Below are 26,242 nucleotides of genomic sequence, written 5' to 3'. Positions count from 1 at the left end.
CGAAAGCATTTTCTCGGTTTCACCAGAATAACCTGACGAATGAATCGATTGTGGATTGACATCCATTCATACTACAGTAAGTTTTTGGTGATAATGAAATGAAAATGTGAGGTCAAACAATTTAGGACTGCTTCAGTACAAGTGTACTGATTCACTGCAAATAATCATACTGATACTGATACTTTTAACAGAAGCAAGACACATTGTGAAAATAAGAATGGAGATCCCCTATATAATTTCTTCTTTTCGAAAACAAGCTCAAAACCTACATTTGTTTCAGTATCTCAGGTTCTTTTAAATTGCTGGTCTTTCCAAAATGAAAGAATAGTTAAAGAAATGTCTCATGCTACCATCTGCCAAATGAGTATCACTATAGTGATCTTCATAGCTATTAGAACTTATTAGAAGACGTGGGAGCTAAGCGAACAAATAATTTCAAAACACAATGTACTGTTTATTTTATAATACTTTTTCAGGCACAAAAGGCTTCTCAGGAAGTAATGAAAGGCGCACTATTTCTTAGCATTTGGCATTTGAGAGAAAACTAGAGTCTCAATGTCCATATAAGACAGATTGTCTGGGTCGAGATCATTTTGAACAACAAAGCGTCCAAGGAGGTCTACCATGGTAACCTTCTCTTCCTTCGTTAAGGGCAGGTCATCCTCAGTGTCATTCTCAGACTCGTGATGGTCACATTCGTCGTGGGTGCTGGAGCAGCCTGCTGGCCCCTCTACCGGCAGTTCGGCATTGGATGACTCACCATCACTCCGAGTGGAAACCTCATCATCGGTGAGCTGCTGATACTCCACCTCGAGGTACTCTGCATCATCACCAAGGCTGTCATCATGGTCATTCTCACCGTCAGATGCGTGTGTGGCATAGGACTCAGTCTTCTCGGTGGAGTTCACAGTAGTGCTAGGACGAATTGAATTTGAGGACATGGAAAGGCGAAGGGCATCGAGGATTTGGGGCACTGGGCGAGCACCATCATGTACGTATATGGTCTCCAACTCGTCACGGGCTGGTGTCATCCTGGCGGTAGGTTTGCTCCTATGGTGACCTTTCCCGTTCTTGATGACCTCCTCGTCCTGGATTGGTCGCACTGCAGTTGATGGCGCGGGAGGTACAAACTTCATCATAATGTTGGAAAGTTCATCGTCCTTGAGATGGACAGCAGAGTTACAGACCAGAAGGCAAACCTGCTGGCTTTGGGCCTGGAGGTCCGCATCCCAGTCCAGAAGCCACTTCTTGAAGATGTCGCCCGTCATCCACCTATTTTTGGAGTCGTCGTACATGACAGGAAGTGTGCAAAGGTCAGGAGGGTGCGAACGTGTCTTGCTGGATTTCTCTTCAACGACCACACTAGGCCTACACTTTTTGGTGCCACTCGTTCTGTTGCATCGATCCTTGCTGGCCTTTTTCCCGCCGCAGAGTTCCGTCCCCTTCATGTCATACTCTCCCTTATCCCCTACCGTCTCCATCTCCTTAACAGCTGCCATGTCTACGTCTTGCTTTTCACCACGTCCTTTCTTAAACGAAATATTATGACGAATCTTCCACCTGCACATCCAGCCCTCAGATGGCTTGAACTCGCGACCCTGTGACGAACCAATCTCTATTGCTTTTTCCTTCAAGAGTGGTGTCGAGAGGCGTACGCCTTGACCGATCTTCTCTTTGGCCCAAACAAATAGTGCTTTTTCAATGTCACAATACTTCCCCTGTCTCCTACGCTTTCGATCTTTGTTTCCCTGTTCACAATATTGCAAGATGTGGTCCTTTGACAGCATCAATCTCGATACCGTCGACGTGGACACTCCAAAATTCCTTGCCACTCTTGCTTGATTCATTCCAGATGATTCCAGACATTTCAAAAGTTCAACTTTTTTTGAAAGAGGCAATTCAACGCGTCTTCTCGACGAAGAAGCCATGGTCGCAATGATAGTTGAGTGGTGTCACAGTTCACCGTTCACTGCGAGTTCAGGCAATTATTGTTTTGATGTCATGCAATAAGTTGAACAGGCGGGGTGGTGGTGAGGGATCCCCCTTCCTCTTTCTTGTCATACATACACTGCCGATGTGATTTATCAATCCACACACGAACGTAGACCCTATACGAACTCACGAGCTGAATTTCACGACATGCACTGTAATAGCATCGCCTCAGCGTCACGTCGCTTATGAACCCTCTCCTAGGAGTTCAAGCCATCACAATTCCATGCCTCATGATATAGGTAAACACCTTGGCAGTATCAAGCTGGGAACGAATGCAGTCCTTAGGTCACCTACACATGCTACTCGATAGATGGACAGTGTATTTGAAGAGGCCTTCATTTCACAGTCACGCAGCACATGTGCATAAGAGATTCTACGACTGAGCAGACATCGGAAAGTCTGGAAATTTTACGCCACTTACAGTGTAGTACACCTTCCATTCATTGTCCTTCAACAGCCGGTGCAGTGCCTCGATCCCCAGATACTGTCTGACAATGTCACATAATGTAATCTGATGGTAAATTTCTTCAGGGTGTCAGCAGCGATGTCTCTATAAATTATAATGCATCAATAACAAGCCCTTCTTGGTGATTTTCAGGGAGAAATGGGAATATTGTGCAGCGAGGAAGTCTGTGCGGTTTATCCAAGGAGTATCCGAGTGCCGACTACTGTAAACGGCGTGCAGTATTTAGCTCGTTACCGTACATATATTTCTCATGTTGCACTGTGTAGGTACAATTGTGATGTACAATGTACTTTGGTACACCACGGGCAGTAGAGTACCGTGCACGTGAATGCGAGCACACTGCGTGCCGTATGCCAGACTGGTCCATCCGTGTGAGTGACCTCATTGTAATAATCGGGTGCTCCGCTTTATTAGGCACGATTGCACGTGTGCGGGTCCCCTCGAACAACGCAAGTCTATGAATAGTACGTAGAGGTATGTTATCAGTGACGGATCCAGAGGGGGGCGCAACCGGCGCACGCCCCCCCCCTTTATTTTTCGTAAAAAAAAACAAAAGAAATAAAAAGAAAAACAATGAAATGAAACCCGGAAGTGGGACCAGAAATATTAGTCACGTTTCCTAAACGTGTTTGTTTTGTTTTTTGAGGTTCGGTACGTCTTCATATAAGATGGACGTTTTTAAAACATACATACAACGTCAAAGTTGGGACTTAGCATTACCGCAAAGCACAGTTGTTGTGTTGTTGTCTTTTTTTTGAAAACGTATTAAAAGTCAATGGACGTTACAAAACGTTTTTATTGTGTCTGCTACGTCTTCGTCCTTCATAAACGTCAACAAAACGTTTTTATTAGGTCTGCTACCGTCGACTTCATCTTTAATGAACGTTTAAAAAACGTTTTTATTATTTTGGTCCTCTACGTGTTCGTCATTGGTTTCTTTATCATGAATATTCATGCCCATCTATGAATATTCAAATAACAAAATATAAGATTTGAAAACTAGCGGAAATAGATAAAAGACGTTGAAATATAAAGATTTAAGCTGGGTTCAAACTTTCTGTACGTGTTAAAGATAAACTTACCTATGTTATTGTTCAGTTATTCACAATTTCAAATTGTGTTATGAAGACGATAGTATAGGTATAGGTGGTACCTATAGGACATTAGGAACAGGCTTGGAAAGGATTATAGGATTAGGATCTGGGTACATTAATCCCAGATTGTGCCTGTATAATCTCATAAATACATATACATGTATGTCTTTTCAACACCCAATGAAAAAAAAAAACCAGACGATCTAAAAAGGTTTTCTCGACGTTCTATAGACGGATATGAAAGGTTCTTTGGAACGGATCATAAGACTTTTTAGACGTTCTTAAAACATTTTTGAACGTTCTTGACGGTGTGTAAAGGTTTTCTGACGTCTATAATGTCCAAAAGGTTTTCTCAGGTCCTTGAAAATTCCGAAAGGTTTTTTATTGGTTTTTTAAACGTTTAAAAAAGTTTTTATAACGTCTATTTGAAGCATTTTCAATACGTCGAAAACCTTCCACAAAAAGACACTCTGAAAACGTTCTCACAAAAGTCCAAACAACGAACTTAGAACGTTTCAAGAACGGTCAGAAAAAGTCCTAATGTTAGTTGGGCAGTTCAGATTTTATAGTAATATTATGTGAAGGATGAAATATAAGGTCTTCATTATCCACGGTATCAGGGTATGTTTATAATTCCGTGTAATGCCTCAGGGTTCAGGTCGCCCGGCCTAGGCATGTTTGGTTTTGAAATGTGTAAAGCATCGACCCGAAACTGTGCCCATTAACTTTGGGTGTACGCTCATCAAGGTCAAAGATCAAGATCAAATTCTTACAATTTCACTTTCCCCCATATCTTTGCAATGCCTGAATTTTCATGAAACTAAGGTGCATGCAATGAATCAACCAGATCAACATTCATGAAGGAAAGTTTTTGTTGGGACCTATGTGATGTTTATGGGTCTAAAGTTCAAAGGTCAAGTGAAAAATATCAACACTTAATTCTTTTCTGTTCATAATGATATATATCTCGGAAATGGCTCGAGTAATAGTAGTATATGCATGTATATGATAGGCGTACTGCATGACAATGATTTTCTTGAGAAGTTTTGGGTCAAGGGGTCAATAGATCAAACGTCAGGTGAAATGCTAAAATTCTGTGATTACAATATTCTATTCACCTTGAACACTACTGAGTGCATACACTTACATAAACTAGATATAAACGTGCATTACTGCACGATGATTCTATAAGGAATGTGCCATGGGGTCAAAGGCCTGGGGTAAGGATAATCTACATTCCCCATATTTTGAAAATGGCTCAAAGTATTGTTGTGAAATTTAGATATATAGCAAAAGGTCATTATTTCAAATGATTTATATAGGGTCCAAGGGAAATGATCAAAGGTCAATGAGTGAAAATCGATGCTCAAATTTCCGAATTCTTGCTCTCTGAAACAATTAAGCCATCCAATAAGTCTGGTTCAAGGAATGTATAAACATTCAACACATTCGGGGTTGTGCCACAAACTTTCAAAGAATGTTATATAATTCATTGTGATATTTTAGTTTTTGCTTGTTTTGAAGAATGTTTTGCCCTCCGACATTGAAACAAACTTTTACAAAACAATATATGGTATTTTTACATTGGCTTTCATGATTGGTACAATTTGAAAAATTACTTCACCGTCATAACATTGTTAACAACAACATAGGCCTTCCTCATGCAGGCTATTTTTTTTTTTCCAAAGCGAAATAGTACAAACATAGTTGGGCCTAGCAAGTACAAGTAAGTCATGAACAAATAACACATTCACTCTGTAGTCGTGTCATGGATGCTATCTTGTGAATGGACCCTAGAAGCAGCGCACGATGTCAGAACTGCTTTGTGACGTTTATTTGATACGACAGCCGCGCAGAGCACGATGTCAGAACTGCTTTGTGACGTAACAATAGTTTTGTAAGAAACTGTTACATTTCATAGAGTGACGATACGAAGCCGTGCGCAATGTCAAAATTGCTTTGTGACGTCACAATTGTTTTGTTAGAAATTTGCAACATTTCACAGTGCAGTGACGATACGGCAGTGCGCAATGCCGGAATCGCTTTGTGATGTCACAATTGTTTTTGTAAAATATTGTTAAAATCATGTGAAGAGTTTGTTCGCAACAACCGATAAGTCCATATTTGCCAAATGGAGATATTTGCGATTAAAGGTCAAGAAAAATATAGAGAATAATAAGAATTTTTTTGCTTCTTTTGACCATAACTTCAAAAATGTACTTTTATATGTAGTGACCAATATATCATTTAAAAGGTATTATTTTGTACGTTATGACAGAGACCGTACTTCAAAATCTTCAAAAATGGACTTATTGGTTTTTGCGAATGAACTCTTCATTTCATACAGTGATGGTGCAGAGCTGTGCACAATTTTATAATTGCTTTGTGACATCATTTTTCAAATAGTACTTCATGGAATGTCAAACACTCGGACATAGCTGAAAATACCTATGATCACGTGAAGCTCTTTCAACCAATTACTAGAGTATAATTTTTTTATCCAAAATAAAATACCGAATGCCCTTTCTATTATATACGGAGGTTCTGTCTGCAAGGGATTTATGCATAGCGCCATCTTGTGTTTTCACTGCCACGAACGCTGAGTCTATCATGCCTTCATTGACCTTTTGGAAGTGATGCGACAATTATCCCCCGAGGGTAATCCCCCCCCCCCCCCCCCCCCCCAGGCTAAATACTGGTTAGTGGTAAGGTTAGAGTAAAGATTATGGTTAGGGTTAGGATTAGGTTCAGGATTAGGATTAGGATTATGGCGATTGGAAGGGTCCGGGGGTAATTGCCCATGCAAGGGGTAATTGCCCTAGATCCTGCCTAGCACCAGGGAGGTGGACAATCTCTTCCACCTATTCCTCAGTGGTAGCACTGATCGCTATAGGATATTTCCTACAGAGATCAGTGGGATGTAGGCCCTACGTTGAGTAGAGAATGGAATCAAGAATCATTGTGACAAACCCTTTGAAGTATAGGCCAATAGATATCAGAGGATAATGTTTCTGAGTATTTCAAAAACATTATCTCCTGATATCATACAGAAGATTATATCATTGAACGTGTAATGGGGTTTCAAAATTTGAAACCCCATTACACGTTCAATGATATAATTTTCTGTATGATTCGCTAAAAAGAAAAGTAATTGTGGTTTTAAAACTGCCGATGCGTCCATAGATACATATAGATAAAAGGATTGAAACATTTCTCCTCAGTACGTTGGAAACCATTAATTTTCATTAACGGCAAATTCATAAGTCAAAGTTAAATGAAACGGCCACCAAAGATACTCTTGGTCATTTTGATTTGTATTTTGCTCCTTTTCTTCTTCCTTATATTTTTCTATTTTTCGGTTGCACTGATTTTTTTTCCCATTGAGTCTTTTTTCTTCCTTTTTCCTGTAAAAAGTTCTTCCTCACATTGGTTTATTCTTATTAGGGCCTACTGGTGAATAGTTCAAGGTCTAAAAAAAAAAACACACAACAACACTTAGAAACCTTTCAACTGCTAATGATACATGCATAATGATTTTGCGTACCCCCTCTCGTCTTCTCTTGACTTTTTTTTTTTTGTTTAGAGTGAATTTCATTCCTGTGTACCCCTGAAAGTTTAATAATAAAAGAAGCATAGGCCCTGATGAATAATTGTCATTCAGTTCCGGCGGACGCTGTGCTGGAAGCTATAATTTGAGCCGTTCTAGTAGGCTATATGCCCACATCAGTGAACGAATATGGTGGGGTTTTAATACTTTTTCATTAAATGATCAAAGTTTGATGATTGACATTGAGATGGTGTTCTTTGTTGTTGTTGTTGTTATTGTTGTTTTGTTTGTTTGTTTGTTTGTTTTTGTTTGGTTTTTTGGTTTTTTGGTTTTTTGGGGTTTTTTTTTTTTTTTTTTTTTTTTGCTTCATTGCAGATATTCCTGATATTGCTTTACGGCGTGTTGTTTTGTAAACTTGGTGTGGCATATTATGCATCAGGCTTCCGCTTGAAGAAAATATGAAGAAAGACAAGAAAATGTGGTAATAACATTGTGTGCGCCCTTCGTCGTTCCTCGCCTCTCGCCGGAGAAAGTCGTCCGTCAGTGTCCTCTGCGAGGCGCCACACCTGCTGCTTGTTCGGCAATCCTGTCTCGTCAACATGAATACTGGTACCGGTATCAGTATTGTTGTGTACAGATTGCATGCTCTGGAACCGGACTTCAGGTAATGTACACGGTCACAGCCACGGCGGCGCCGCGGGTGTAGCAATGCATTGTATGCTGGTGCGAGGCGGATCCAGATCGCCATAGGAGCAAATGAACGTGTCCCCAGACCCTGGTCGGATCCCGTGTACTCATCCCGCGGTGGGTAGTATCACTCAGTTACAGTCTACGTTTTAATGTGACTAACATTTGTTAGACCCTACGGCTACACTACGTGAGTACGCTGGATATTCTGGAGGGACAAAGCTTAGGTTGACGGGAAACTTGCAATTAGCCAGTTAATATCTGCACAGAGAACCGTCCACAAAGGATATTTCTTGCAAGACCCAGACGGACGGAGCTCGTGAGATACGTGTGTGATGTGTGGGCGTAGCTATTTCGGGGAATCCTTGCGATGAGGTGCAATGCGTAGTCCCACTCACTTGTTTTTACGTCTCTCCATAATTCGGTAATTTCATTCATTGACTTCTCAGCCTGTCTTTCCTTGACTTTAGTGTGCTACTCAAGTAACTATAGTCAATATTGTGGCGCGTCGCATAATCGCAGGTACAGTGAAGTGAGGTCATCAGTCGGATTTTATATTCATCAATTGCCCATCAAGCCATTTAAAGTGAAATCTGAATCACAAGATCTAGAGCTAGAGAAGTAGAACCAAAAATGCAAAAGTCTGTCTTTATGTACCCGGTAGTGTCTGTAGTACACTGTTTTTGGTGAGAGTGAGTATTTAATTAATGTGTAAAAAATGTGTACATGTAACATTGAAAAGGTATGTGAAATCTACAGTTGGTACAGATATAGCACTTGTTTGTAGCAGCAGGCTTGTAAAAACATACATTTCTTGGCAAAAAGCCTTCTGGTGGGCTCAAATTTTTACAAGACAGCCAGGGTAAATTGACAGTTGCCTAGAGCTAAATTATGAAGGGCCTTTAAACATACGACTGTACTTTTACTTAGAGAAGAAGCTTGTAACTTCCAAGCTTGTTTGATCACCCAGCAGATGCGGAGTTGGAGGATAACTCTGTATTAAAGACTGAAAATATCAATATCTCGATGGAACAAACTGCAGAGGAGAATCATGACTGACGGGCTACCATGTATGATGTAGAGGCTAGCTGGCTGGAAACGTCAACACTGTTGGTTGCAATGCAAGGACAACTGTCTTCTACACCCTTAAAGTCTGACATTTTCCTCACATTGGAGGTGCTCTGTTTACAGCAGCTTTGAGGATCCGAAAGACTTGTTCACCCTGTTTGTTTGCAGAGAGTAGATGGCAGATGATATAGACAGTGAGGAAGAAGAGAGAAATATGGTAAGGATTTCAGTATCCAGCTCTTATCTATACATTGCATGTTGTCAGTACAAAAAAAAAATGTTGCTAGAGTGCATTTAGTGTGACCTGTTTCCTAATTTACAAAACAGAAAAATACCTCTTTTCATTGAAGTGCTTTTTTTTTGGGGGGGGGGGTCAACTGTCTTGATTTGCACTGGTTGAACTTGCTTGTTTGTTTGGTTTTGTTTTCTCTTTTGAAAGCAGATTTACTCAGTTACAGTACTTTTGTATGTCATTTTGGAAGTCCTCATCTAGCCAGCCAACCCCCCCCCCCCCCCCCCCCCCGCTTCCATTTGAGCATCTACATTTATTTGAACAGGCTTGACATGCCAGATTTCCATGCCCAAAGAAATACAGATTTAAGATCTTGAAATGGAGATATGACTGCTCAATTTTATTTCACATAGTTTTAAAATCATAGTACAATCAAAGCAAACCCGCAAATATTTAAGTTCTGGCCAATTGTGTTTAATTGGTTTAATCAGAGGTATTTTCTATGTTTATGACGCTTGCAAATATGAAGAGGAAAAATTAAGGTAGCTTCCAATCTACAGTATCACTATCATCTTTTGTAACCATCAAAATGTGATGTTGTTTGTTGTTTCTTATTTGCAAACCAGAGTGAAATTTTGTAGGAAGTAATACAGTTAGCTCAAAGCCACTAGCAAAAGAGGAAAAATTGGGAGAAATACACATTTGTACAGCATGACAAAATATTGCCTGCTTTGAGAATGATATTTCATAATTTACAATGATTAGCAAATTGATCATACAAGTTACATAAATGTGACATCTTTGACAAGTCCTCAACAATACTTCACATACCCCTGCCCAGTTCCAATCATATATACATTGTAGTTGAGAGGGCATCTTTAATATCTGCCTGACATTTCTTTATCCTTCATGTGGTAATAAGGGGGAACTGTGAGACCAAGTCAACTCCATAGTGGTTAATAGAGATGTATAGGGTTGATAAAAATCCTGATACACATTTATCTCTATTAAAGTCTAAAGTACTGGTAAAATGACAATTAAGCCATACAATACAAATTCAGAACTGGTGGTCTGAGAAGAGATGAACACTGATAGTTTCTAATTCCAGGAGTAATTGTACAATATTAGCTTCATTATCAGTGGCATGATAATCAATACCTGGTACCGTAGTTTGGCGTTCTTTGATTGGTTGTCACCTTGTAAAACAAATACAAATTACTGTAGCTCTAGAAATCACAACATATCAACAACATTCCATCTTAGGAAAACATGATGGTCTACAAGTGTTTGCTTTGCCAAACATCAGTTCCTGGTGTATCTCATGACCTCATGCTCTTTTTGGAAAAGTGGTACCAAGGGTCAATTATACAATTGTACAGAGTGCTGTCATATTAGTGGTATACCATTATCAGCATCTGATGATTGTGATAAGGATGTTAACAAATATTGATTTTATCATTTTGCTTTCATGCAGATGGTTGTCAATTAACTTGATTGAAACTGGTATGTGGTACATATTTTTGATATTGAGATAATACACTAACAGATACTGCTATAACTTGATAATTGTTTGTGGGTCTTTTGGTATGAGGTGTGATGAACAGCCTAATGAAGTTTTCTTTCCAGTAAGACACAAGGTTCATTGTATCTTTCTGATCAATAAAGCAAAAACAACAACAAATGTCATTTACCTTTGTACTAACATTTAGCCTTATTGAATTTTCATCAATAAGTTGCAATGATTTTTTTAGAAACTAAAAACATATATAGTTTGATAAAAAAAGCAGGCCTAATCGTGAGATTTTTTATACTACAATGAGACAATACCAGATTTCACAGATCAATGAAAAATGGAGGATCCTACAATGTAATCAAGATGCTTTCAACCATTCAGTGATATATTCTTGTATGAATTTCTGTCATCCTGAACATGAACGAGAGCAGTTACAGCTCTCATAACAATCCTGTTTAGCCTCCCCTTCCTCCATCAAAAACGACAAAGTAGACAAGCAAATAAACATAAGAGCCAAAGAACAATGTGTCTGTGGTGGAGTATTAGCAGCAATTCATTTGGGACCTTCATCTCAAAGTGCCATCGCTAGTAATAATGTACACAAAGAGGCAGCTGGTGGCATTGATAAAGTTGTCAGTTAGTTCCAAACTGGTCACATGATTGGCCACAGTCATTACCAAAAGACGCTTCACAATTTGTGAGTGTAAAAGAGTATCAATTCACAAGGTTGGAGGAGCATTTTCTTCATTATTCAGTGTTCCCTGGGTGTTGGGTGTGGTCTTCAATACAAAATGTAAGATAATTTCTACTTTTTTCCATATATATTTTTCCCATTTCTTCATGAATTCTGTACCAGTATTTTGCAGTACAGTGTGATTCTTGGTTTAGATCTAGACCCTTGATTAAGCAGGATGATAATAGACTTGTAGTGTTATTTCACATAGCAAAAAGAAGCCCTAAACATTTCCTGACTGCACGAGTCAGCCTACGTAGTTGACCTCATATGCGAGTCGAAATAGTACGCCATAAAATAAGCCCTTCCTGTCCCATGACAACCGAAGGCAATTTACCATCGCCCGTTTACAGCTGACCCAGTAGTCCCCCGCAATGAGCTTTTCAGAACATAATCACATCAGCATGGTCTGTGTGTTTTGGTGCTACTCTTGCCTAATAGGTGATGGATTTCTACAGTAGTCTCTTCGATGCTGTAAGTTACAAACTTTGTATCACATATTTGTAGTATCTAATAATATGTACAAATCATGTACTTCTACCTGGTATGTGTCTGATGGAGCAAGTATAGTTTTGAGTTTAAAACAAGCAGAAAGTTATGAGTTTTAACTACCTTTTTCTGGGTCTCTGTGGGAGCTACCTAGCTCCATGGTGTCAGTCACACAAAAGCAAACATTGAAAGAAATGTTTTGCAGTGTAATGAGATGAGAAGATCAGCTTCAATTGTCAAGCAATCATTCCTGTTTGGGACAGGGTGCCTATGTACAACGTTGTATGGCAGGGGCTATTTCATTCATTGACACAACAGCACAAGAGCATCAAGTGTGCTTAGTCCCACTTCAGAACAAAGTGAGAAGTACATTGTACTCACAAGTGTTTAAATGGGAGGTGAGAATACTCTCACACCTGATTGGGCCTTTTCATCAACAAATGAAGGGGCCCCTGCCACAAATAGGCACCCTGTCACAAAACAGTGGTGATTAGTCTATTAGAGCACTGGTCAGACAGTTTGTCCTGAAATGAATTGGGGTCACTAAAACTGTACTTGCTCTTGAATTACTTGAAATACGGTACTTGAATCGTGCATGATCCCATTGCATGATGATGCATGTTGTTATAGATACATCATAGGTCAGATATTTGTAAGTCACTGCAATGTATATGTACATGTATCTATTCATGATACACAGACCCATAATTTCAATACCACTAAGTGCAACATCTGTATTATATATACATACATAAGTATTATTTGCCAATATTTGAATTTGATTTGGTAACAGATTTGTCAATTTCAACAATAAGTCATCCACCCATGAAAGTATGATTTTTTTTTTGAAATTGCTAACAGAATGCAGCTTTCATGATGACTCTGACAGCAAGTTTTCATTTCTTCTCACAAACATCGCTCACCACCACACAGTGTACTAGTACACTAATTATTTTGTTATAATCAATCTTTAACCAAGATGTTAGCTGCTAAAGTTTCAGTGGTTCAATACATCTGCAAGTCTAGCATTTATGCACTTCTTGTAATGTATGCATAATTCCATATTTGAATGGCGGGAATCAGTCCCCAAATGGAGTTATAGTTATAAATCAATAAATTGCAGAAGTAAAGCATAGTTCCGACCTTATTACTCTCTCCTACTTCTTTATGAAATTTCATAATGTCATTTTATTTCTCCTCTCGCCCATTTTTTTTTCTTATGTACATATTAAGTTGGACATGAAATTAGAGATTTGAATTTTATTTGGAACTTAATTGTGTTAGTGAAGAAATTAGTTTCTGTCTCTAACTACATGTCAAATCCTGAAGACATTGTTGTGATCCATGGTAAAACAGGCTGTATTTTTGTGTATTTCTGCCTGTCTTGCTAAAATCATGCATCATGTACATTGTAAGCTAGGGCAGTCTGACATGGATTATATTCCCTATACCAGTGTATGGACCGTGGTACCGCAAGGTCCAAGTGCTGTCATCTTTGACTCCTCCTACGACACGTACAAGTTATCTCTTTTGATACAGTATGCCCTTGGGGCTAATCATGATATCAAAGTCCACTAATTTGCCATTCATACTGTGCAGAGCTCTCAAGCTTAAGGGGGTGGGGTGGAATGGGTAGTAGAGTAGATAATGGTGGAAGGTACAAATGTAGTCAGAGATTCAAACTGAATACATTAGAGTAAGAATGTCATACCTTAATCAGTAGACTTTTTACTAGAACAAGCATGTTTTTTCAACTTAGTCAAAACAAATTAACAATATTTTAATAAATTGTGTTAATCAGCATAAAGAGCCATTATTGTACTGGTATGCATTGAAAGTTTATTACAGTTCCAAGCTCAGGTCACTCTATCTTGTTTAGCAGCAATACATACATGTAAATATCAACCTGATAAATATTCACAGTGATTAATATTTAAGCTGCAGAGAATACTGACCCCTTAATCTTTACAGAGTAGAAAAATAGGGGCAATTATTTGACCAGATTCATACACTCAGTGTCCACATGTATTCTCTTCACTGAAACTTTGAGTTGACCATAGATACAAGAGAAAGGTCAAAGTAGTGCTTTTTATGCACAGTAAGCCTACATATAAACCTTTCAGACAAAATTGAGATGGAATCCAATCTTCTAACAAAATTTTTATGTGGAATCCAAATTGGAAGCACTGCATTATTGCGGACAGAGCTATGAACCCTTTAACCCTTTGGTAAGTGCTCAGGCACTTAGCTGTAGCTTGCTGTGCTGTTCATCAGCTTTCAGTGAATTACACCAAACTTGACCCATTTGTAAGGTAGCCATTTGCAGCCCAGTGGGGCATTTAAAGGTGCATGGTCCCGGTAGTGTAGAGGGCGCTGTTGATGATACTGCCGATCACCGTTAGCATTGATACGAAGATTACCGAAGTTGAACTGTCATCAAGAGTAGTGCGTAGGTGTTGCTACTTAAAATTGTAAGGCCAAGTAAAAAAAGATAGTAGTTTCTCGTCCGGGTTTTTTGAGCAAGGCGATGAGGGAGGTCCTTACTATTTGATATCTTACTATTATTTCGAGGATTGTCAAAATGAAAGTAATATGTGTTTCTCATCCGGTAATTCTGAGAAAGGTAACGAGAGAGGGCTTTACTATTTTCTTATATCCAATTTATGAAATGAAATATCACTCTGGTAGCTAGCTGTGTTATGAGAGACCAGGTCCCAAGTGTACAGTACATGTATGTCTTGCCTGCACTCTGTGCATTTTCAAACAAATAGATTATGTACCATACTTGAAATGAAACTTCATGCATGCAGAAATACATTTGCTTTTTCTTTCCACTACAGATGTCAAGGGAAAATGACCATCTTAATACTGGTATTATTAGTGTTGTAATGGCATTAAATTCTGATACCAGTGTTATACTTGCAATTCTGATGTATTGTGCTACTCAGAAACAGGTATAAAACATGTCTTTCAACAAAGAATGTACGACTGAAATAAATTCTATGATATTCAAAACAGTGCTTTATTCATCATTGGTGTTTATGACTTTTTGTGTCCACACAGCTGGTATGTATCTGCATTTCTTCACAGTACAATTGTAGCACATTTAACTGGAAACTGTTGTACAATTGCAGATGGATGTCAAAATGATACTGATATGGCATTATAGCATTAAACGTTTAAAGATGTTTCTTCATGTTCTAAAAAGACATTTGAAAATCACTCATCATTTGGATGATGAATGATTGTATACCACACTACAGATGATCCGACTCACGGCCGTGTCCGTGAATTTACATCGTAAAGAAAAGTATCCCGCAGAAATACGAGACAAACCAGAATCCGTGGAAAAGTTATTTATTTTGCAGATACACCCATTTGATAATTCTACATTTGCTGGAAAAGTGCATTCACTTTCTCTTCAAAATAGAACAATAAATCGCCGTCAGCGATGCGACGTTACAGAGCAGAGTGTACGGGCTTCTACACATTCGAATGTGTTCATGCGTGCGTGCAGACAGCTGACAGACAAGTCCCGTTGCATAAAACTTTTTTAGCAACCGTTGCATAAAAACTCTGGTTGGGAGCTTCCAACCGGAATGTTGTGATTTCAACCGGAAAAAAATCCGGTTGGAGTTTTATGCAACAGGCCCCAGGGGATGGTACCGGTGACCGACCCTGGACAGCTACATGCATCAATATGTTAAATACAGACACGCACACTTTGCCAATACGGTGCGGCACGGCCACTGCACCGGCACCGTACCTTCCGACACTGCACACACATGCACATACAATTGTAGTCACAATGACATGAAAATGTATACAAACTCGATACAATCCTCACAAGCATTTGTACAGTACAATTCATCCGCTTGAAATATGAGCAGAAACGGGGGAAAATACGAACAATGCGCGAAATATGCGTGGAATATCAGCGATTGATCGCAAATAAAAATGTTGCCGCTATCGCGTTCACGACGTACCGAGTGCGCTGTTCATCACAGCTAGCCGGCCGAGGCCGGCGCCGCCCGCGCCCGCGCCCATCCAACTACAGTTCGACTGCTTTGTGGGTCATTCCTTCTTGCCGAGCTCGCAGTGTGAAATGCATGCGTTGCGCGTTATACATACACACTACAGAAGCTACAGCTGTACTACAGCTAAGTAGAGGACGCAAGGCGTATTAGAAATGACATCACGATTGGAAGGTGAATTGTCGATCTTTTTTTCGGTGGCCGAAAAAATAGTAAATATCAAAAAAGTTGATGCGGCAACTGAAAATCGAGGCGGGCGGGGAGCGGGCTGGGACGAGAATTATGAATTTCTTGGTATTTTCAGCGCCATTTTGAAAATAGTAAATAGTAAAAAAATCGATGCGGCGGCCAAAATCGATGCGCGCGAGGACGAGAAACTGGTTTCTTTTTTTACTTGGCCTAAGTATCGCTGCCTTCGTTGTCTTCTCTGCGCATCGCGCAGTCTGTAGTAATGCCAGGGTGCGTGCATATATGTGCTTGTTATAATGACATCACAAAAGAAGTTTGCTTAAGCTGTCATCCCCCTCGGCCGAATCATGAGCCGAACTGTGATCCGACCACTGACTACAGTGAATTGGACTTCTTCGGACTCCGGGAAGTGGGCCACAGCATAAGCGCCAAAGAGGAGTCAATAACATAGGTCTCTATAGGAAACTTGCGCTGTGCGCCCGCGTACACATTTGACTAAAACACCGGGACCAGGCACCTTTAACAATATGCCTCAGTCCTACAAGAAGGCCATGATGACACAATAGCGATCAAGGGGATTAGGTACATATCTGTTCATTGCCTCCGCCAAGGGAAGAGGAGGTTTGTATCATGGGCGTTGGTTTGTCTGTTTGCAAAATAACTCAAAAAGTTGTGAATGGATTTGAATAAAACTTGCAGTAAGTCGATAATGACACAATGCACAGATGATTAAATTTTGGTAGTGATCTGGGAATTCTAATGGATTTTTGAAGGGTTTTTGATATTTTGGCTTACAAAGGTCAATGAACTGAGGAGTTCTAGTCGCGCGCACTGGAGGTTTTAATACGTGCACGAAAGCACATGCTCTGCTAATGACATAAACAAAAAGCTTCTATCAGGAAATTGCATGCATGTTTTGTTGAAATGATTTGTTGGCTTGGCAGAGGTCTGTGCTGTCTGAGTGCTTTTCTAGTTGACAGTTAGTTTCCACACTGTCAATTTGCAAAGAAAGCACTCAGGACAGCTTACATGCTAATCAGCGAACAATCACATACAATGTGGGCCCATTCATGCGCAAGAGTTATTGGTCTTTGGATCGTCATGCTGAACTTGATGTTATTCACCGCCATTCACACAAGGCCAAAAAACTCATTATGCTGTGAGCAAAGCACTTAAAAGCCTTAGAATTGCACATGCTCAAACGATGACTGTGGCATGACCCAAGGTACCCTCACTTCAGATGTAGTGCAGTGAGTGACATCAAGGGATTAAAACACTGCACTAGGCAAATTTTCTATCAAAAATTGTCAAGACAGACCGATTTTGTATTACAATAGTATTGAAAAAAGAAATTTCAAATGCTGTTAATTTCTGGTGATCATATAATGGGCCTATCAAGGGTTGAAACAGTAGATTTAAACTTAAAAAAATTTCCATGGAGAACATCTTGTGAAAGGATGTTATTTTTCTCAAAGTGCCACAATGCTTTAAAAGTGGATGTATGCTGGAGTAAGAGTTAAGTGCAGCCCTCAGAAAAGATGTATAATGACGTCATGGTAAAAACTAATAAGGCTATACTTCAGGTAAATAACCGTAACACCATAATGTTATCATTTCAAGGCTCAAAGGGTCCCATACATGTATGTTAAAATTTTTCCCATAGTGGATTTACAGGCAAGGTATTCATTCCAAGGTCATAACACAATTTTCAGTACATTTCTAAAGGTATCATATCTGTAGTCAATCATTTTCAATCCCAGGTGTCATGAGCAAGATTGGTTACGTGGAAGTTGGTTACCAGGTTGTGCAGTACATGTTTCCTTATTAAATAAAAATAATTTCTGTAATCATCCTTTTTTTTTGTAGTTGAGAGCAATGAGTACTATATCTGTTTTATAAGGTTTACAACAAAGAAGAGCCGTTCATAAGTTTAAAATTTTAAAACAGTGTAGTATAAAACAATTTTTGGGAAAAAAATCATGCACGGTATTCGTTACAAGGTTTTATGTTGATTCAATGCTGTCTTTAGGGGGTCTGACATTCGATTACTAATTTTTATTAATCGAATCTATTATTTCCGACAGTTTGATTCTTGACGCTTTTGACATTGAATGATCTGAAACAATCTGAAAAATGTTGTAAATCACAAACATAAAAAGGAAGGATTTATCATGATCTTATCATATATTTTCCCCACTGTATATTCCAATCTTGTATTTCTAACCCAATTCTGAACCTTCTGAAAGTTATAGCCAGCAGGGCAGCACACTGCATATCGCTGACTTTGGTGTTGAATACACATGCGTGGTTATGCTGTAAGAGCCCCTTTGAAGCTCTCTGACGATGACACTGTAACTATATCATTTTCTAGTTTATTCCATGCCATGGGAGTCCTTACAAAAAATGAGTTCTTATATGTATCCGTTCTTGCGAATGGTATTTGAATTTGCATGTCATTTTTCCTCCTTGTTTTCCTTTCTGGCAAATATGTGATGTACTATTGGCTGATATCCCCACCAATTCCCACTGTATCTTTAAATAACATGGTCAATCTGTTCCTTTCTCTGCTTGTTTCCAGTGTTTCTTATTTCAAATCTGCTAGCATCTGTGTGACACTGCTACTCTTGCTGTAGTTTCCTAAGCAGAAGCGTGCTGCTTTCCTTTGTATCCTTTCCAACTTCTCTATCTAGCCTATCTTGTGTGGATCCCAGGCGCAAGATGCGTACTCCAGTATGGGTCTTGCTAGTGTGGAACAAGCTGTTGCTTTTACTTCCTTGGGACAAAACCAGAGGTTCTTTCTCAAGAATCCCAGTGTCCGATTTGCTGTAGCGACAGTGTTGTCTACATGTCCCCCCCCCCCCCCCCCCCCCCCACGAAAGCTTGCTGTCAATTTGAACTCTGAGATAGGGCTGGGAACTTGGATGACAATTGGTCTTGAAGAAGACATGGTGCAACAAATAGAACTTAGAGAAGGCTTGGCAAGATCTGCATACCATACTCTTTTTGAACTAAAGCAATCAAGTGACCATTTCCAGAAGAAAAACTATCCTATTTACAAAACATTACCCCACATACATGTACCCGTGCCTGCGGAGGGTAGGTAGCCTTACAGAGTTCACTATCGTGAGCATTTTAGTTTACATGTACATTTACTTTTGGCCAGTCCACTAAAAGCCTTTAATGTTTGAGTGTGATGTGAAGAATACCAGCACAATGTTTTTTAAATCACACAATCAGATTAAAGTTTATCTGACGATTGCTTACATAAAGTACACTGTATTTTCTGCCACAAATATGTTTTCAGGTCAGGCATCACGGTTCAATTCAATGATACGGCTGATCACTTCACAATTTCTGAAGCAGGTGCGTAACACCTGCGACTTCGGACAAATGAGAATGTGTGCTGGAGCACAAGAACTTTGACACAATACCACCTGCTTCACAATATGGGCCTAAGTGTGTTGTGGTGGTAAAAACAAATTTTAGGACAAATTTGTAACAGATGGATGGTGGACAAAAAGGTGATATAGGGCAGCAGATGAAATAATGGCAAAGGTCTTAACGGGTCGCGAATAAGCCAGTTCATAAATAGATCATGTGCATGTTTGTACAAATGGTCTTCCTTTTTTTTTCTCAGTTAGTTAGACACGTCAGTCATCTACAACGCGACATACAAACTGTAATGCATGATAGCAAAACAATTTATTCATGGAATTCATGTTCAAACAAAGAAGGAACTTGCATACACCCAGATGACCAGAATGGTCCATTTAATACCACTTTCATTGTTTTACATTGAATGCATTAACAAACTTTTCCTTCATTTAACATAACCATATACTGCAACAGCTGTACTAGGCTTGCTGTAAAGTGAATGTGCTAGCAAGAACCATTTACATCTAGATACGTTGTACATTGTATATCGTCGCTGGGGCGACAAGACCTCGTATCATCTACAAAATGTCAGATGTTCAGGAGAGCCAAAAAACATGGCGGCCAAAGCACTGTGGCGAATGGGATATCCTTCCCTTTGACATGCTGTGGTGGCTTCATCTTTGGAGTAAGACAGTTGGGATTTTTACAGGACATCACTTAACCCATTATTTGACCATTGATAAAAAAAAGTCATTTTCACCAAAATTGCAGATACAAGGTCTCGTCAACCCAGCGACGATATGTATTTAAGGATTCACATGGGTAATCATTACATAACACTCCTAACAGACACTTATCTTGGTAAATTAACAAACCAGTATACCTGTCTGACAGTACAAATGACCTTGCTCTACCCACACTCAACTTGGAACTACGACGCTGGCTTATTTGACATGTTTGTGGCTTGTTTTTATTTATTTATTATTATTTTTTAGTTAAATGATAATGATTGTCTTTGGGACAGTGGATGAATTGATGGCCAAGACTTGAAGGCATCTGAAAACAAAAATGACCGCAAGGTTTTGATATTGCAGTCTTGAGAGCATCAAATTTAGTCATGTCCAAGGTCTTTCGTGCAATGTATTGACCTGATGATTGCAGCAAGTGTAAAATAATCAGTCTTCAGGGCATCATAATGGGTGTGGTTCAATTTAGATAAGGGCAAGTAATGAGGCAATGTCAAAGGTCATGTCTACAACAGATGACATCATGTCCATAATCTTAAAGGTAACAAAAGAAATAATATCAGATATTGAATGCAATGGATGAAATGAAGTCATCTTGGCAGCAACAGATCAAATGATTTCATAGGGAAACAAATTAAATGTTGTTATACATAGATCTTGAGGGCAACAGATGATTGTGATGTCATAGATCTCAAGGACAACAAATTTTGAAATGATGTCACACTAAATTGTAGATCTTTGGGGCAACAGATATTAGATTATGTCATAGATATTGATGGTAAGAGATAAGTGTCATAGACATTGAGGGCAACAGATGAAATGATGTCAATGGTCTTGAGGGCAGAATAAAAATGATGTCAAAGATCTTGATGGCAACAAATTGAGATGATATCAAAGATCTTTCAGGCAACATGAAATGTCAAAGAATTTGAGGGCGACAGATGAAAGCATGTCAACCATCTTGAAGATAATACATGTAAGGACAGTGATGATACTGATCTGTAGGGTAATAGCTGAAATGAATGATGTCATAGATCTTGAAGGCAACTGATGACATGCTGTCATAGCTCTGTAGGGCGACTGATGATTGTGAGAGCAAGAGATAAATGATGTCAAAGATCTTGACGGTGAGACATAGTGATGTCAAAGATCTTGACTGCGAGACATAGTGATGTCAAAGATCTTGACTGCGAGACATAGTGATGTCAACGATCTAGATGGTAAGACAATATTATAATGTCAAAGATCTTGACTGTGAGACATTTAGCCTTAATTCACAAATGAAATCATGGTTTAAACCATGGACAAAAACCATGGAGCGCCAAGTGTTGCATGGAATATTTCGTTATGAAATTGGTCATTTCGTCGACAAAATGACCATTTCGTTTCGAGGATGAAATGTTCATTTAGTTACAAAATGTTGTAATGTCCTTACCAAATAATCATTTTATCGACGAAATGACTGATTTCGTAACGAAATATTCCCTGCAACACTTGGCGCTCCATGGTTTTTGTCCATGGTTTCATTTGTACCACCTTCGTGAATTCGGGCCAATGATGTCAAAGATCTTGACTGCGAGACATAGTGATGTCAAAAATTTTGACTGTGAGACATAGTGATGTCAAAGATTTTGACTGTGAGACATAGTGATGTCAAAGATTTTGACAGCAACAGATGAACTGACCCTAGAGAACATTTCTTTTGATCCACAGGAGGATGAGTTCCAGTGGCTGTTAAAGGAGGAGGTCCATGCCGTCCTGAGGCAGCTCAATGCTATCCTGGATGTAAGTACATAGCAACCCTTCTGCTTTCATGCCTGTTGATGATTTACTGTACAGGTATGCATATTTTTTTGACACTTGTTTCATTCTTGTCTGCTAGCTCATTTTTATAAATACATGGTCAGTTTGGTCTTAACGTAGGCAAAAAAAGTGAAATTTACTGTTATTGTGAGTGAGCAAAGACAGACATAATTTGCAAGAAAGCTCTAGATGCTCAGGGGTTGACATGTAAGGACATACGGATGCATGATCGTGTGACATTTTGACATGCTTCAGTCTTGATAAAGACTATCCCTTGTGAGATCAGTAGCACCAATGTGTAGAAAGAGAAGGTAAATGATATATACTACTTATGTCCCATGCATGATTTATGCCCGGACACATACCATATTGTTTAACCCTTTCTGTGGCATGGACTTCCATGGACAGTGTTTTCTGTACCTATTGATACTCAAAGCACACAACTGGTTAACCCATAGGAGGAGTCCCAAGAGATACTTGGGCAGGGGTCTATGGGAAATGCGTGTTGTAGCAAATTTAAATCAGTCCGTCCTCAGCGGGTTAATAGAAGGGGACCAGTTTTTTCCAACTACCTGCATTTTCTTGTACTCAATATCAATTGGATGTTGTTTGGTGTCATTTTTTGTGCAGCAATCGGGAAGGAGATTCAACATACCAGGGTCAGGTAAGAAATTTACCCATCTTTATATTAACTGGAGATCATTGTCTTTCATATTGCTGGGGATGCACATCTTTCATGAAAATCACAAAGACTAACAGAAGTACAGATTTTGATTTTGTCTCCCAAAGTGAGAAAAGGAGGCAACTGACATAATTTTGACAGATTTATTGTGCCACCCTCATGCCATAATAAAGGAAAACAGTGCACCTAATGATTATGCTCAGGGTATTCCATAACTACATCAATAAAATTTGGAATTAAGTTGTAATTCTGGTAGTGAGGGAGGAGTCGTCATCATAAATCACAGAAACTTTGTGTCCCATGTACTAGTGTATGCTGTTGTTCTCTAAGCGTTTGCTTTTGAGGGAAGGGCCTTTGCAGACAGTCACTCACAGCTGGTTTGACTTTATTGGAGAAAATCACACATGAAGAGCATTAAATGAGGTTTGTGAAGTACTAAAGTGTGAGCCGCTTGATGCATCGTTCCCGTGGAAGCAGGGTAATGTTTACAAAATGGTTTTACGCGCAGACATGGCAGCGAAGAGTTTTACAGATCACTCTGAGCTGAAACAGCAGTTCATATGTGGTTCCTCCAGCCTGCATTTTGCATGAGTGAGGGAAAAGGCAGGCCAGTAGAGATCCCAAAAGGAGGGAGAAAGACAGTGCTGAGTACAAATTAATTCATCCCCAGGGATCAGTTTCATTTGCGAAACTCATCCTTCTTGATTGGACGTGTAGATGGTAAGGGTCAGAAAGGAACCGGCTTCCTTGTGTTTGTATCTTCTTCCACACAGATGCAGACCTTTGTTGGGCATGTGTGTAAATGTGAATTATTCATCCAGTTGAACAGCACTCCATCTTAGGATATGCATCCATTTACTCATAGCATCAGAAAAAGAGGTGTGACATTATACAGTCCCTGAAGGAACCCCAGGAAGGAGGTGGAGGAGGGTGAAGAAGATGGTTAGAAAAGGGAAGAGGAGATGGCATGGAAGAGGAGAAGATGGAATGAGCAAGAGGAAGAGGAGAAGAAAGAGGGAGGGGAGAGTTTTGGAGGAGACAATTAGAGAAGAGTGCTCAGAGGATGAAAGTTAAGAAGAAGAAGAAGAAGTAGAAGAAGAAGAAGAAGGAGGAGGAGGAGGAGGAGGAGGAGGAGGAAGAAGAAGAGGAGGAGGAGGAGGAGAAGGAGGAGGAGGAAGAGGAAGAGGAGGAGGAACAAGAAGGTACAGAAGGAGTAGGGGAAAGAATTTATTTTGTGATAGAGACTAATAAAAAGAAGAAAACGATAAGTAAAGGCAGAAGAAGAGGAAAAAGCAATGGAAGGAAAAGAAAGGGAAGGTTGTGGTAAAAAAAAATACCAGGGAAGACTTAAAGGAAGAGGAAGAGAAGGAAAAGGAGGGGTAAATGTTGGGGTGGACTAAGAGTGAGCAAACGAAAAAGAACAGAAAGTGAAGAGGAAGTAGAAGTAGAGGAAGGGGTAGTGAGAGGAAGATGAGGTAGAGAAAAAAGAAAAGGGGAGAACAAAATCTAGACTCATGGAAAGATGGGTAATGGTAGGAGATAAGAGGGTAGGGGAAAAGAAGTGTTGAAAGAGAAGCAGAAAAGCTTTTGTTTGTTTGGTTGTGTTTTTGTGTTTTTTGTTTTGTTTTGTTTTGTTTTTGCTTTTGTCATGCATACTGTAGTCCTTTGAGATGACTGGGACAGTAGATATTTTATGTACAGTGCACTCCCGTTATAACGAAATGCTCGGGACCGGCAGTTTTCTTTCGTTATAACGAAATTTCGTTATAACCGAACAAATACAATATATAACGAAAACAAGGAAACCACATATATACACTGTATATATCATATTCTGTTTGCTGAATACTCATCATACACTGGAAAGCTATGTGAAATGTGATGGGATAACTGTATCACAATAAGAAACGCAAGTTCCCCTCAGAAACTGTGGAACGAACACACAGTGGTGTGAAGCGTTCACCCATGTAGAGACGCTATAAATGCTTGTTCCGCTACGTATTTTCGAAAGCAATTCGCATTTCGTTATAACGGAGCATATTTCTTTTGTTTTTCTTTGTCTGTGGCGCTCGGAAAAGACTTCGTTATAACGGAAATTTCGCTATAACCGTGTTCGTTATAAGCGAATTTTTTACCATAGACTTTAATGGTGATAATTTTGGGACCAGAAGATTTACTTCGTTATAACGAAATTTCGTTATAACCGTGTTCGTTATAACGGGAGTGCACTGTATAAGCATGTATCTCACTGAATAATAATGATCATAATGATAATAATAATTCTCTTACTGCATTTATATGGCGCTTTATACGGGCATTTCTAAGTGCACTGGTGCTATTCTAGTAAGCACAATGACATATAAAAGACAATGCAAAACCAAAGTGACAGTAACAGAATAAGATAGAAAATAACAAAAGTATGTGATATAATAACTAAATGTGTGCGCCTCTAAAGAAAAAAATCACAATTTCACATTGAATCAGAAATTCCACACTCTGCCATGACGTAATTATTGATCCCCTACATGGTTCATAAGATGAATCTCTTTGTAAATGTCCCGTATATTGTCACAGCACTCACAGTGAAGAGTGAAAAGGATAGGGACAGGTGAAGTGGGAGAGAGTCTGTGTGTGTGTGTGTGTGTGTGAGAGAGAGAGAGAGTGTGTGTGTATGTGTGTTGGAGGCAATAAACGTATCTTATTTTAGCTGTCCTGTTTTCTTTGAGAGGATGCAGTGTGTGATTGGCATTGCCTTTGCAATAAGAGAAGCCATCCACACTAAGAACGGCATCGCTGCTCATGGCCAAAATGAAATCAGACCTTGCCTATTCACCGCCCGTCTATCTGTGAGATTGGCAAAGAGCCTGTAGTGACAGCTCCGGGATTTAGAAATGAAAAACAGAGAAAGGGGGTGGGGGAATGCTCCCAAAATAGACTAGTGCCCCATCCTTTACAGTGTGCCTCTTCCTACCTGATCACAATGTGATCCCAAGTACATGTTTTTTGTTTGTTTTTTTTTGTGGGGGGGGGGGGGGGGGGGTTAGGGGAGTAGGCTCTCGTCAGGCACCTGTATTTGTGTACTGAGTATACATTGCGTAGAGTATATTCATCAGCATGTTAGGTACGAACAACCCCGCTTGAGCCTCGTCATCGAGCATGCGTGTAACGAAGTGATCGTAATTTAATTTTGATTTTGCATTGATCACATTACTCGGGACACGGAGGGGATTAAAATGCACTTTTGCCACCGTGGTGGGCCTCATTACACTCCTCATGCAGCTGATGGGATATTGTATTTTGACATTTTATATGTTCCATTAGAGATATTAGATACTCATCGCAATGCAAAAAGAGTACAAGGAGACTTGATATATTCAGTACAAGAGCATTAGAAGCATATAGACTAGGCTGGCTATATCTAGACAGGTGGAAAGCAATGCAGAGATGTAGAACTTTGTATTTACTTGACTACAGGGTGTACAAACAATACAGAAATGTAGAACTTTATATTTACTGGACTACAGGGTGTACAAACAATGCAGAGCTGTAACTTTATATTTACTGGAATACAGGGTGTACAAACAGTGCAGAG

At 39.5% G+C, this 26,242-nt stretch overlaps 2 protein-coding genes across 2 annotated transcripts in view; one reads left to right on the top strand and one right to left on the bottom strand.

The window, feature by feature from the left end:
• Nucleotides 1–512: 512 nt before the first annotated feature.
• Nucleotides 513–1,918, bottom strand: LOC139726598 (tigger transposable element-derived protein 4-like). The gene has a single exon (XM_071637589.1). It carries the CDS (start codon nt 1,845–1,847, stop codon nt 513–515), a length of 1,335 nt encoding a protein of 444 aa, XP_071493690.1. The 5' UTR covers nt 1,848–1,918.
• A 6,650-nt stretch (nt 1,919–8,568) lies between these two features.
• Nucleotides 8,569–26,242, top strand: part of LOC139726602 (protein rogdi homolog) — a 50,172-nt gene continuing 32,498 nt past the window's right edge. Inside the window, exons 1-3 of the mRNA XM_071637592.1 lie at nt 8,569–9,071; nt 21,879–21,950; nt 22,599–22,632. Coding sequence (XP_071493693.1) covers nt 9,030–9,071; nt 21,879–21,950; nt 22,599–22,632 — 148 coding nt within the window. The 5' untranslated portion in view covers nt 8,569–9,029. The remainder of the gene's footprint in view (nt 9,072–21,878; nt 21,951–22,598; nt 22,633–26,242) is intronic.

The sequence above is a fragment of the Diadema antillarum genome, unplaced genomic scaffold (genome assembly GCF_040938485.1).
Source record: "Diadema antillarum isolate AM-2024a unplaced genomic scaffold, OU_Dant_1.0 seq00000091_RagTag, whole genome shotgun sequence".
In the NCBI taxonomy this organism is placed as follows: domain Eukaryota; kingdom Metazoa; phylum Echinodermata; class Echinoidea; order Diadematoida; family Diadematidae; genus Diadema; species Diadema antillarum.
The sequence above is the reverse complement of the archived record's forward strand: the minus strand, read 5'-3'. Positions and strand labels throughout refer to the sequence as shown.

Coding starts and splice junctions, on each gene's coding strand:
- LOC139726598 (XM_071637589.1), bottom strand. CDS start 1,847: ATGAATCAAGCAAGAGTGGCAAGGAATTTTGGAGTGTCCACGTCGACG.